This window comes from Mandrillus leucophaeus, unplaced genomic scaffold, assembly GCF_000951045.1.
Source record: "Mandrillus leucophaeus isolate KB7577 unplaced genomic scaffold, Mleu.le_1.0 Scaffold599, whole genome shotgun sequence".
In the NCBI taxonomy this organism is placed as follows: domain Eukaryota; kingdom Metazoa; phylum Chordata; class Mammalia; order Primates; family Cercopithecidae; genus Mandrillus; species Mandrillus leucophaeus.
The window spans coordinates 273,491-287,063 of NW_012106463.1; the positions used below are offsets into that span (position 1 = coordinate 273,491).

Consider the following 13,573-nt stretch of genomic DNA (forward strand, 5'->3'; position numbering starts at 1 on the left):
TGGTATTATAGTAAGGATAATGAATTGATTAATAGAACAGAAAAGAGAATTAAGAAATAGATCTACAAACACACACACACAAACACACACACACACACATACACACTCTACACATAGTCTTTTTATTTTCAACAGTTAAGCCAAGATAATTCATTGGGAAAAAAATGATCTTTTTGACAAATGATGCTGGAACAACTGGATATTTATATGAAAGAAAATTAATTTTATCTTTTACCTCATAGCATACATACAAAATAAATTAAAATTGATCATAGACCTAAATGTAAAACTAAACTCTAAAGTTTCTTGAAGAAAACATAGAAAAAAAGTTTGTGATATTAATATAGACAAAGATTTCTTAGAATCCAGAAAATACTAGTCATTAAAAATTTGATAATTAAATCACATTAAAGTGAAAACTCTAGCTCCTCAAAAGACACCTTGCGAAAACCAAAAGGCATGCTGTAGACTAGGTAAAAATATTTACATTACATATATTTGAGAGATGACTTCACAACCCAATGTAAAAATGGGCAAAATATATATGAATGGTCAAAAAGCATATGAAAATATGCTCAATATCTTAGTCATTAAGGAAATATAAATAAAACTACATTAAAATACCACTTTATACCCTCTGGGATGACTAAATTAAACTGCTAACACTAAGACATATTGTTGAGGATATGAAACAACTAGAACGCTCATACATTGTTGGTGGAAGTATAAAATGATGCAACCACTTTGGAAAACCTTTTGGCAGTTTATAAAAATAAAGTCAGGCATATAGCTACCCCACTTTTAGAGGAAATTCAATTTTTAAAGGGGGAAAAAATATAGTCATAAAAAGACTTGTGAATGAATTTGTATATTAGTTTTATTTCTAATACCTCTAAACTGAAAACAACCCACATGTCCATAGACAGATGAATAGATACACATTATACAGACATTATGTGTTGTATTCATATTATGCACATGTACCCTACAACTTAAAGTATAATAATAATAAATAAATTTAAAAAAAAAAAAAAGGAAATTAATAAAGAGGACCAGACTACTAATTCATGCTACAACATGAATGAATCTCAAAAACTTTATGCTGAATGAATGAATTCATATCCAAAAAAATATATTGTATACTTTCATTTTTATGAAATTCAAGAATAGGCAAAATTATTTTATAGTGATAGAAATCATATCAGTGGTTGCCTGAGTCCAGGAGCATGGATGATTGCCTGGAAAGGGAACATAAGATAACTTTTTAGAAATGTTCTGTATCTTCTTTTGGGGGGGTGCAGCTACATGAATATATAATTTGTCAAAACTTATTAAATTTATATTTTAAATGGGTGCATTTTATTATATGTAAATTATATGTGAATATAGTTAATTTAAAAATCTAGTTTTATAGCTGCTTGACACACAATAGTCATGATCTTTTTTTTGTATATCAGGGAATTAGTTTTAGCATTTATGTGCAGAGCTCTGGGTTAAGCATTATGGAAAAACACAAAGTGGTATCAGAAACATTCCCTGACCATCAAGAAACGTAATACGTAGTTATATTGTGGTATAGATAAATACTAGTGTTGGTAGATATAAAAGCAGTCATAAAATTCAGAGTTAAATGAGTTGATTGAGTTGATTGATAGATGAGAAGAATATAAAAAAATACAGTGCCTGACAGATATGTGCTCAGCAAGTGTTAATTATTTTCCTTGAGGAGATGAGAAGTTATGTTTGAAGTGATGAATCAAGGCATGATTGAGGAGGTGGCATTTGATGTAGGCACAGTAGAATAGGAGGGTTTTTCATAAGTGTCAAAAAGTGGGGAGACATTCAAGTCAAGAGGATGTGGTGATCAAAGAGGGGAAGTGAAAAAGCACAGGTATGTACAGTGGAGACAGGCATGCTTGGTGTACTCATTTGGACAAAAAGAAGAGTTTCATGTAAATGGAATAATAGGAAATTAAGCACCAGGGTCAAACTATAAAAGGTCCTTAAAACCAAATTGAGGAATATAACCTTGTTTTAAATTGATCTTTTGTGGATTGCCGATATATAAAGTAAAATAGATAAAAATTGATATTTTATCAGTAAAATCTTATTTTATAATTTAATATTATGACATTAAATATAAAGTCAATTAATCAGAACAGTGAAGCTGTTTTGAACAAATAACTTTAAAGTCAGGGACTGCTGATCTCAGATGAAAGGTTTGTTTTTTGTTTTTTTTTTTTTAAATGAGCCTCAGTTTTCACTCAATTTCTGCTGTGTTTTCTTTTGGTTGCATCATGTTGAGAAAGTCCTAATTTATATAGACAAGTTATTGTAAGTAGCAATGCTATAAACATTTGCCTTAAGGTCTTTGTATATCTTTCAATGAAGCAAGAAGTTTATTTCAAAGTACAGTCACATGTTGCTTGACAATGAGGATACATTCAGAGAAATGCATTCCTAGGCAATTTCATTGTCATGCAAACATCATAGAGGGTACTTACACAAACCTAGATGGTATGGCCTAGTACACACCTAGGCTATATAGTATAACCTATTGTCCTTAGGCTACAAACCTGTGCAGCATGTTACTATACTAAATACTGTAGGCAGTTGTAACCCAATGGTAAATAATTGTGGATCTAAAGATAGAAAAGGTACAGTAAAAATATGATGTTATAATCTTATAGAAGACTACCATTGTATGTGGAGTTTGTCTTTATGCAGCTCATGACTGTATACATAATAAATATTTTAATGTGGTAGTACACATTAACTCTTTGGTGGTTTCCAGATGCTTAAAATTTAGAATATAACACATTCGTGTATGTATGACACTTTTGGTTATGGTTTTCATAATGTTTAGATTTTTTTTAAGTTGCAACTTGCAGAAACCCAACTCAAATTAATAGGAATGTATTGGCTTACATTACCAAAAGCCCAGGAATAAAATTCAGTTTTATCTATTTTGGGATGTTAAGTGTGCTAACATGATGTAAAGATTTTTTTCTCTATCCATTATTATTGCTGCTCCTTCTGCTTTTCTTTGTATTTTTGGCTTCATTCACTCTTATTGCAGGCAGGCTCTATCTATGTGCCAGGTGGGATGGTCATGACTATTCGAGATCCACATGTTTACAGCTTCCAACCTGAGCGTGAGAGAGCCTTTAGATAGTTCCAGCAGGTAATTCTGATTGGATCAAATTTCTCTTTGTGTGGCTAGGGGGAGCAGTAGAAGGCAAGCAACACAGAACTATGACCACTCTCATCAAGACAACAGCAGTCAGAAATATTTTCCCAAATAAACCAAAATAAAGAATATAGGACACACTGGATGCAAAAATGATTATTTCCACAGAAATTAGAATACAGTTTAAAAAAGTGAAGTATATATTTTAAAAAGTAAAAATAAAACAAATAGTTGTAGAACCCAAAGAGCAGAAGCAGAAAATAAGGTATAGAGAAGATGTCAAGATGAGTAATATTTTAGCAACATGGACAGCCATAGTTTCTAGTGGAACATTTTTATTCCATTAAAATTGTGGCACATTTGAAGGCCTCCTGGGCAAAATACTACAGTGAAAAACCAAGGCTTCAGCCTGCACATGTACTTCTGATAGATGAAAATAAAACTTACCTTGGAAGGAATTACCTTATGAGTTCAACAGTAATTTTAGCAAACCGTTACCTATTCATTAGTGAATGGTATTCAGAAAAGGAGAGCTTGTAATTCAAACAAAATAAAGCATTATGGAAAAAGAGTTGTGGAGGAAAGGAAAACCAGCATAAGTGAGTGTGAACAGGAGAACTGGCAGTTGAACACTGTTGGTTTTCATTGCAATATGTGGGATTTTTTGCACCCCTCTCCAAAGAATTAGAGTGTCTTATTTCATTTCTAAAGCAAATAATAAGTAGAAAATTTTTTATTTTTCACTTTTGGATGCTACATTGTGGGGACAGCCAAACCTCTGTTCAAATAATGATTTAAATAGTCATGTCAGCAAATCAAGCACTGAACTGAAGTTGGGACTCTGCCACCAACATTTTGACATTGGCAAGGCAGGTGACTTCCTTATCTTGACTCTGTTTTCTCATTTCTGAAATAAGGGTATTGATCTTTATGATCATTGAAGTCTTTTTTAGCTATAGCAGCAGGCCATAAGTTTCTGAATCACCTGCTATATGTTTCCCTCTTTTTCTAGATTGGCATTGGTAGCAGTTGTGCTTTGAAGGAAATGTCAGAAGCAGTTGATTTTGAACAATTCCTGTTATTGTTATAGGTATTAGGCAGCCTTGGAAAGCAGATAAAAGAGGTACCTCTTACGTGCACTGATAGGACAATGTGACTTTCACTGACATACATTAAGTACTGGTTTTAAAGAATGCCTATGAAAAAAAAAAACTAAGACTTTGGCAGATAAAAATTGTGTATAGAGAGAATATTGTACTGATTATGATGGTGTCTGTATGTGTATGTGCAGGTTTCAAATGTGGTGTGGGACTTTTTCTTCCTTATGAGCATGCCAGAATCTTGCATCTAACAGTTCTAATTACATTTCCAATAGCTTCCACTTCCACACACACACACACACACACAAACTGTATTATCTAGTAAAGTGGTTTTGGAATTAACATTTTTCCTGGAAGGAATATATCTGATTTAATGACCAAATCATTTTAAGGCAGCACAACAAAATTTCACAGGAACTAAATCTATTTTTTCACACCGATCATGCATGTTTTACTCAAGCATTGAGTCATTAGCATGTTTATAATGGTTCTAATTTAGCACAACATTTTCTGAATTTTATCCTTGAGTCATTTACAAATTGTTCATATTGAGTAAACAAAGGAAACAGATTGCATTTTATACTTAGTAATTTATCTGAAAGAAGAGGGGAGGGTTAATTGTTTTAAAGTTTTGGTCTGTTTGGGGAAGGGAGCCTGCTTTTTCATTGCTAGGCATAAATGCCATTTCTCATCTTTTTGGTAATGGGGGAGGGGTGTTATGGAGGAGTAAAATGAAAAATTAGGACCAGGACAAGATTGGCCACTCCCAGAGGGGAGTGTGGAGCAAAAGGGGAGCTGGCACGAGATTATCCAAAACAGTTGGTGCATTCCTTAATGATCAAGTGCTTGAGAAGTCCAGCTCTTCCTGGCAGAGCATCTGTGTTGATGTTTATATCATTGCCCTGCTGTATGGGAAAGGCATGCTTTCTCTTGCTGCTTGGCTAAATATAGGATGGAATATAGCATTGTATGAGATATTTTAAGATAGCAAAAACATTTAAGAGGTTAAAGGTTTGACTTTTGGATCAAAAAAGATCAGTAATATAACTCATGGTGTTACTTGCAGACTGGATTTTATCTAGAGTTTGTTAGTGATTTGTACTCTTGGTTAGGGAAGTTATTCTAGGTTTATTTGGTGTAGTCTGAAAAACCCACTCTGCTGTCTTTTCTGTCAGCTTCCCAGCGTGAAAAGCAGGCCTGAAAACAGCCTCTATTTATACCCCCTTGTTCTTATTTGGAAAATCAGTTGTTTCATTGGAGAGAGAGGGAGAGGGAGAGAGAGAGAGAAGAGCATGAGCAGTCGTCAGGGAGTGTGCTTTGTACGTTATAGTGACTTCAAAATAAAACTGGCACATTTTAGTGTCTAATTATTTTTAGTGAGCTTGGAGGGTTTTAATTAAAATTTAAGAGTGCTCTTCAAGCTCTCCAAGTTCCAATTTTATCCCACTGTATTGTGGAGCACTTGCCACTGTGGAAAAATGTACAGTAACTGGCATGTGCAACTCTGTGTTTCCTAATGAAAAATGTGGGATGGATAATCAGTAGGGATATAAATATATTTTGCTGGATTTAATTGTAAACCAAGGTCATGGATACTTTTGATAACTTATCATTGTTCTTGGATAAATAGAAAAATTTATTACATTTGAAATTTATGATTCCTATGGTAAAAATAAAAGGAATTGCTTCACCATTTTCTCAAAGTGTTAATAAGAAATAGAAAATCTGCACACAGAGCCAGCAAAAATTGTTTTCCTCACTAAAATATTTTGAAGATTTTTTTATGTTGTTTCTAGTGTTTTAGCATTTCTAAGTTTAAATATCAAGAGGTAAAAGTAAAATAAGGGTTTGCTTATAGGTAGATTGTTGTGAAGTGCGATAAAGATTTGTCACATTGTCTCTTCCTCTTCTCCATGCTCTAACTTTAATGACAATTTATTTATTTATTTTTAATCTATCCGAAATACCTTTATTTTGTATAGTATAGGAGTTAATACTGCTGCAGATTTGTCTAACTAGAAGTAATTCAAATTGTTCCCCAAATGTCTTCATACAGATTAGGAAATCAATATCTCACATACTCTTTCTTTTAATTTTTCTTACATCATAAAATTAATTACTAAGTTAATTAGCAAAAACATTACTCAGCTGTGATAAAGCATACTTGACTTACCTAGCCTGAAACCTAAGTACTTAGGAAGCAGAAACATTGCTTTGTAATTTATTATGCATGATATTTTAAAAACAAAATAGTTCTGAATTCTATCTTCCTTTTCTCTCAAATTTCTTGAAAGAGAAAAGTTTCAATTTGAAAAGAGAAAGAAAAAACCAGAAACAATGCAAGTGATAATTTATAATACATCAAAACGTTTACATCCTTGCATAAATTATAGGTGATAACTGAAGTCCAGCTCTTGATTTTTGATAGTACCCTTTTAATCATTATTATTTATAAAAATTAGAGAAGATAAAGTCCTGCATTTCACAGAATATATATTGGTTAATGGAAACAGATTATTTCAAAGTAAGAGGAATTAATTTTGGCATTTTCTATTTCAATACAACTTTAGCATGATGTTACTTTAGCATTATGACTTACATTTGTTTTTTAAAAATATGGACATATTATGGTGACATTTTTCATGCCGTAATGTTGTAATTCTTTATTCCCATTTCCAAAAAGCATATATTTTCTCTCCTGATTTCAGATGGTGACAACTCAAGGACATTAAACTTGGAAGAGTCAAAGTCGGATAATAAATTTACTGGATATTGTTAAATTGTTTTGAGGATGGTGGCAGCATTGTAACTAATTAGTTCATTGTTTTCAAATTAATTTTGTAAAATATATTTATGTGTATAAAATAATCCAAGAGTGTCTTGGGGCTGTTCAGTCTTTTTTTTTCATTTGGAATCTTACGTGATTACTGTGTTAAAGCCACTCAATGTTATCTTATTCTTTCCATGTGATGCAAACCGGCCTTCTTTACTTATTTTTACCACTTTGATTTTTGCATTTATGCTAGATCAGAATAGGGCAAAGTCTGATCTGATCAATTGCCTCTATAATACTAGTATCCCATTTATGTAGTTGACAAATGTGGCACAAAGGGAATGGATCCTTACTTTTAAGTTGTACCCATACCTGGATATTGTTTTGAGATAGAAATTTGAAAACATAAATTTTATTTGTAACTTTGTATCTATTAAATATTTTCTCATTTCAAATCAGGAACCTTTTGGTGGTAGCAATAGTGTCTTCTGCTTATACAGTGCTTAGTAACAATCCACTTCGTTTGGCTTTTTTTCTCTCATTCTACTTGCTTTACATTATTACATGGAGAATGCTTAGCACAAATTGTGGTATGCTGTAGAGGTTTGGCAGTCAGATAATGGGGTAGAATGCAGTCATTTGTCAAGAGACTTTCTTACAGGTCTTCTGGGAATCTCCTAGTCTTGAGATTAAACATTGATAAGCTTGTATGTAGTAACTTTCATTGTCCTATAGATAAAGGCAATCAGTGATTGCTATTAAATATTTTCATGGCTGAAAATGTAGATATGCAAAGGCTGCTTTATTTTTTCCCTCAGTTTCTTCTACTGAAATGGGAACTCATAAAGCTAGATTAACTGAGCGTTGCAGTAAGGATTAATTTTCTGATAGGAATGCGAAACGCTTTGAAGTTACCAACCATTTTATTAATGAGCAGCTTTTATATAAAGCTGTGTCCACATGATTTGATTTATATTTGAAATGTGTATTCCTGTTGTTCATATAGCTCTCTTTTTCTCCCATGAAGTTTTAGCATTCTTTTATTGGACCTCTAAAAGATTTCAGGTCTATTTATAGAAATGAGAGACATATTTTAGCCTGTTTACATCCTAACATGCATTTAATCCTAGTATATGGACTTGCTCTGAATTTGTTATTATTACAAATAAATTGGGCTTTTATCTTTGACTACTATAATATATGCTTTCAACTCAAACTTTAGCTAAAAAAGTTATGCTTTTGTAATTGTATCAGTAATTATTAGCTTAGTGCACTGATATAATGTATGAAAGGGTAATAAAACAAAATTGGGTAGGATATGAAAATAAAAACTTTTTGTTGACTATTCTTATCCATAATCTAATGTTATATCAATCAATCTCAGCAATTCAAACCTGATTTGAGAAAAAGTAATCTGTGACAGGCATGGATTTGAAGAATTGCTTCCTAACTCTTAACTTAGTATTATCATTTGTATGACTTTAGCATAAAAACAAAATAGGTATAGAACAAAACATATATCTTGTTTCTGAATTTGAATAAAAAATAGTAAGAGGCTACTTCAGCAATTAAATACAAACTGAATATATGCATATGCATGTAGTCCCCATTGGAACATCACTCAGAATCCAATTTTGAAGCACAGTAGTAGATCATTTGTTGAAAACTGAGAAAATAATAGGAAATAATGGACTAAAGAAAGAAGGAAGGTAGGAAGGAAGGAAAAGGGGAGGGAAGAAGTAAGGGAATGGGCAAGGAGCTTTCATTAATAAAATCAAGCTGACTTCTATTTAGAAAGAACTTTAGCTCTGTGATAGCCAGTTCGGATGGTTGTTCTTCATCAGCCGTTTTCACAACACGCTGATCTGGATTCTATCCCTTCCTTGATTGACTGATCGTGTCACAGACAAATGTTAATTGTTTTTTCACCAATACTTTCTAACCATGCAGTGGTCTTCTCATCTCAGCCCAGGTCTCACTGTCTTTTTCTGAAGCTTATCTAGCTTCTAAAGCCGTTTAGATCCATCTTGACCTTACTGTCATTCTGAAAAATTCAAGGAGGATTTAGAAGCTGGAGAAAAAAAAAAAAAAAAAAAGAAGGGGAAAATACTAAAGAGATAGGTGCTGATATGAGAGAGAAAAGGCATTTAGAATTGGAGTAAATGTTTTAAATATAATTTTAAAAGGAAGTTATCAGAATTTTGACACTTGGAATGTTAAAGTTTTATGGGAGTATGCTTTGCACTAAGGATTTAGTATTTAAATCTGCATTCCCTTTTGGAAACATGACCTATTTGTTAAGATTTGAGGCTTAAAAGATACAAATAAATAGTTGTAAGCAGTAGCGCCCGTTGCAAATCCATTTGCATAGAGAGCAGAAATAACTCATTGAGAAAAATTTGGTAATTATCAGAACCTTCTAAAGTTTGGATTTCTGTAATCTTTATGAATCTTGATAAAAACAAGTGTAATTACTCCCTGTATTCTAGTATGCTATTTAGAAATACAGTAGGGCAAATAAATGGTATTTATATAGGTATTTATTTAATAAAAATATGTATTGGTTTTTACATAAGAGAAAAGTTTTAGCAGTTTTTATTACTAGGGGTCAGAGAACATCTTAATTTCATTTTCTTCTTGTTTTGCTCTCATTGGATATTTTACAAAAGTTAGATTTCTTTTTTAAGAACTAAGTGGTTTCAGATTGGCCTCTTCTCTCCTGAATATCTGTTATTGTTTCTTGCACAGCACATGCATTTTGCTTGGACTTAAAAAAATTTGCCTGGATTAAAAGGAGTATCTAATGTTAAACTCATAGGAAAGAGCTCTCTTTTCTATACTATCAATCTAAGAAATGACAAATGTGAATTGAATATTAATAGAATTATAATACTAAAGTAGATTATTGAGCATTATCTTTTTTCTCCTAGATGATAGTTTAAATAATTATCTGGTGAAAATAAACTTTATGGTGGTATTTTATAATACATATTATAGAATAATGTAATTTTCTATATCCTGGGGTTGAAGCTACAGCAACAAAAACAGCTTTGTGCATTCTTAAATGAAAATTTCCCCATAAACTGACTTTCTAAATTTGTAATAAATATATATTTTTAATACTTACTTTTGTATTTTAATAGATTCCTCCTGCATGGAAAAACTACTTTCAAAAGATTGGAAGGAAAAAATGGAAAGACTAAATACCAGTGAACTTCTTGGGGAAATTAAAGGTACAACATAAAATATATTGAACATGTCAATGCAGTTATGTTATTTTGTGTAACAATGCATTTGCTGATCTTCTGTACCATAACACTAAATCTTACATCTAACATTTGATTGTACATGAGAGGGTAAGTGTATTATACGTTTCTGAGCTTTTATTCCTTGCAGTGTTTACAAACTGAAAAATTTCTCCCCTTTTTGTATTAGTCTATAAACATATAACTTATGGGATATGCTGCCTTATTAATTTACTTCACAAAAAAAGTGTAAAAACCTTATGTCAAAAGATGAGCAAATTAGGCTAAAGATAGTCTTAGTTTTTCCTCTTAAAATTATAATAATAGCTTAATTTATGAATCCAAATTATTTTGAATTTCTTCTAATCAAAATGAGTTGCCTGTAGCACCTTTAAAAATGTTTCTAGAATGTGCTGTACATAATGGTTTATTGGGGGATTCTGAAGCCGGTTTACCTTGGTTCAAATCCTGGCTCTATCACTGGATGAGTACTTTGGACAAGCCACTGAACTTTTTTTTTCTTTTCTTTTCTTCTCTCTTTTTTTTTTTTTGAGATAGAGACTCACTCTGTTGCCAGGCTGGAGTGCAGTGGCACGATCTCAGCTCACTGCAACCTCTGCCTCCCCGGTTCAAGTGATTCTCCTGCCTCAGGCCCCTGAGTAGCTGGGACTACAGGCATGTGCCATCATGCCCACTTAATTTTTGTATTTTTAGTAGAGAGGGGTTTCACCAGGCTGACCAGGATGTTCTCGATCTCTTGACCTTGTGATGTGCCTATCTTGGCCTCCCAAATTGCTGGGATTACAGGTGTGAGTCACTACGCCCGGCGTTTTTCATGTTTTATAATCCTCATCTCTAAAATGAGGATAATACAAGTACTTCCTTCATAGGCTAATTAAGAGAGTTAATACATGTGTAGTTCTTAGAACAATACCTGGCACTTAAGAAAGTACTCATGAGTTTAAGTTTGGTGGTTATTATTAATATATACAAAGGATCCTATGTTGATTAAGCTCAAATTTCATTAGGTTTAGCATTTCATGGTCTCTGACTCAGATGAGAATAAACATCTTTACTTTTGAATATATGTGATGGATGTTATTATTTTTAGACATGTTAAGAAGTGAACTATCCCAATCCATTCAGATAGTAAGTTACCTTATCAATCGAGAGCTATACTTTTTGCCTACTAATGGAACTCTTGCTAATTCATTTATGGAGAAGAAGTGCTGTATATATATTTGCGTTATGAATGAAATTCGTGATCACTCATTAACTCTGTCAATCCTTACGGACAGTCATCACTGTGATTGGCACTAACGATTTGGGTGCTTAGTTACATTAGTTTTCTGAATTTATCAAACAACTTTAATTGAATCTTCCTATTGGTTGTAGATAATATCTGAGTTAAGATGAAAATTTGATAATAATTATCTAATGTAAATGTTATTTTGAATTTACTACAGAAAATTTCCTAGTTTTCAGGTATGTCATTTTCAACTCAAATGAAGAGAAAAGGAAGTCGTCTTTTTTCCCAGCAAATAATTAATAAATCATTGCATTAACTAAAATTGTGTACCACAACCAGTGGAAACTGGATATTATTTTGAGTTCTCCTACTTCTGTTTTGTACTCATAAAGGCCATTTGCTGTTTTGGAAAAAAAAGAAACTCAACTTATTGATGGATACAAAGAAAGTCATTAGTGATATATTCTCTATCCAGCTGCAATAACATGGTGTTTGCTACTTTGCACGTCATTCTGTGTTTTCTTCCCTTTCCAAAGTCATTCCTTTTTATAACAGTGAGAACAGAAATGGTTTGTACAAAGGCAAGCTTTTTCCAGCATGAATGATGAGGGTCCTGCTTTCTGTTAGGAATGTGAAAACTAACATTTTGTTATGTTATAATTCAACGTGGAGTTATTGTACTTCAGGGTATATTTTCTCCCTCACTTTCCATCTTTCTTTATATTTAATTCTAATTTTGAATTCAAAATTTTATAAAAGGACTAGTCTTGGATACTTGAAATGTATAAATCACAAAAGTGAATCACATGAAAAATTAGCCTTTTCAAAATCTTTAACCTTTTTTTTCTGGATTCTTTGTGATACATGAACTTTCATTTGTGTTATTCTGAGTTTCTTATGGGCATAAAATATAAGATTCTTATTAAATTTATCTTTATTCTACATTATCATCTCTTCATACATACTAATATCTTCTACAGAAAATGTACTAATAAAAATTAATTTAAAAATGAAAAAATCAGTTAAAGTAGTATTTAAATAGTTTGAATAAACCACTGCCAAAACTCAACATACATTTTTATTCTGGTGGAAACCAGGCCAGTTATTATCCACCTAAATTACTTCTCATTATCCTGAAATTTTAAAATGACCTAAATTATGTCTTTGAGGAATACATATAATCATGGGTTATCAGTATTTAATATTATATCTCGAGCATTATGTATTTTTGATAGCTCTTATATTTTTCTGATTGCAAAATTCATATGTATTTATTTGTAAGAAACATAGAAAAAAACATAAAGGTAGTGAAACTGTCTTTTAATTCTACCTGTATCTTATTGTGTATTCTTTCCATTTTAAATTATGCATACTTATGTTAATTTTTCCCCATAAAATTAGAATCATCCCATTATAATTTTTTTGTAATCTATTTTCCCCACTTAATGATATATTATGAATTTTCCTGAGATTGAGTTATCTTCCAAAATATTATTTTTGTTGGCAGAAAGTATTGCATGAAGTGAGGTTTTCATAATGTAACTGGGCCTTTTCTTCAACATTTGTTTTTATTGTTTGTTGGTACAAAGAGCACCTATCTTGAAAACAGATAACATTTTTATTAAGACTTATGAACTTATTAGTGGTTATTTAGATTATATTCTTAAAAGTGAAATTCCTGGTTCAAAGAGTTTGTTCTTTTTTTTTTTTTTTTTTTTAAGTACTTTAAGTTCTAGGGTACATGTGCACAACGTGCAGATTTGTTACCTATGTATACATGTGCCATGTTGGTGTGCTGTACCCATCAACTCATCAGCACCCATCAACTCGTCATTTACATCAGGTGTAACTCCCAATGCAATCCCTCCCTCCTCCCCTCTCCCCACAATAGGCCCTGGTGTGTGATGTTCCCCTTCCCATGTCCGAGTGATCTCATTGTTCAATTCCCACCTATGAGTGAGAACATGCGGTGTTTGGTTTTCTGTTCTTGTGATAGTTTGCTGAGAATGATGGTTT

The 13,573-nt window shown here is 32.2% G+C and overlaps 1 protein-coding gene across 5 annotated transcripts in view; it reads left to right on the forward strand.

Annotated features, from left to right (window-relative positions):
• Positions 1–13,573, forward strand: part of SOX6 (SRY (sex determining region Y)-box 6) — a 532,017-nt gene that overhangs the window by 249,898 nt on the left and 268,546 nt on the right. For all 5 annotated transcript variants that reach the window (XM_011999550.1, XM_011999552.1, XM_011999551.1 and 2 more), the window contains exon 4: positions 10,207–10,296. In XM_011999550.1, coding sequence (XP_011854940.1) covers positions 10,207–10,296 — 90 coding nt within the window. The remainder of the gene's footprint in view (positions 1–10,206; positions 10,297–13,573) is intronic.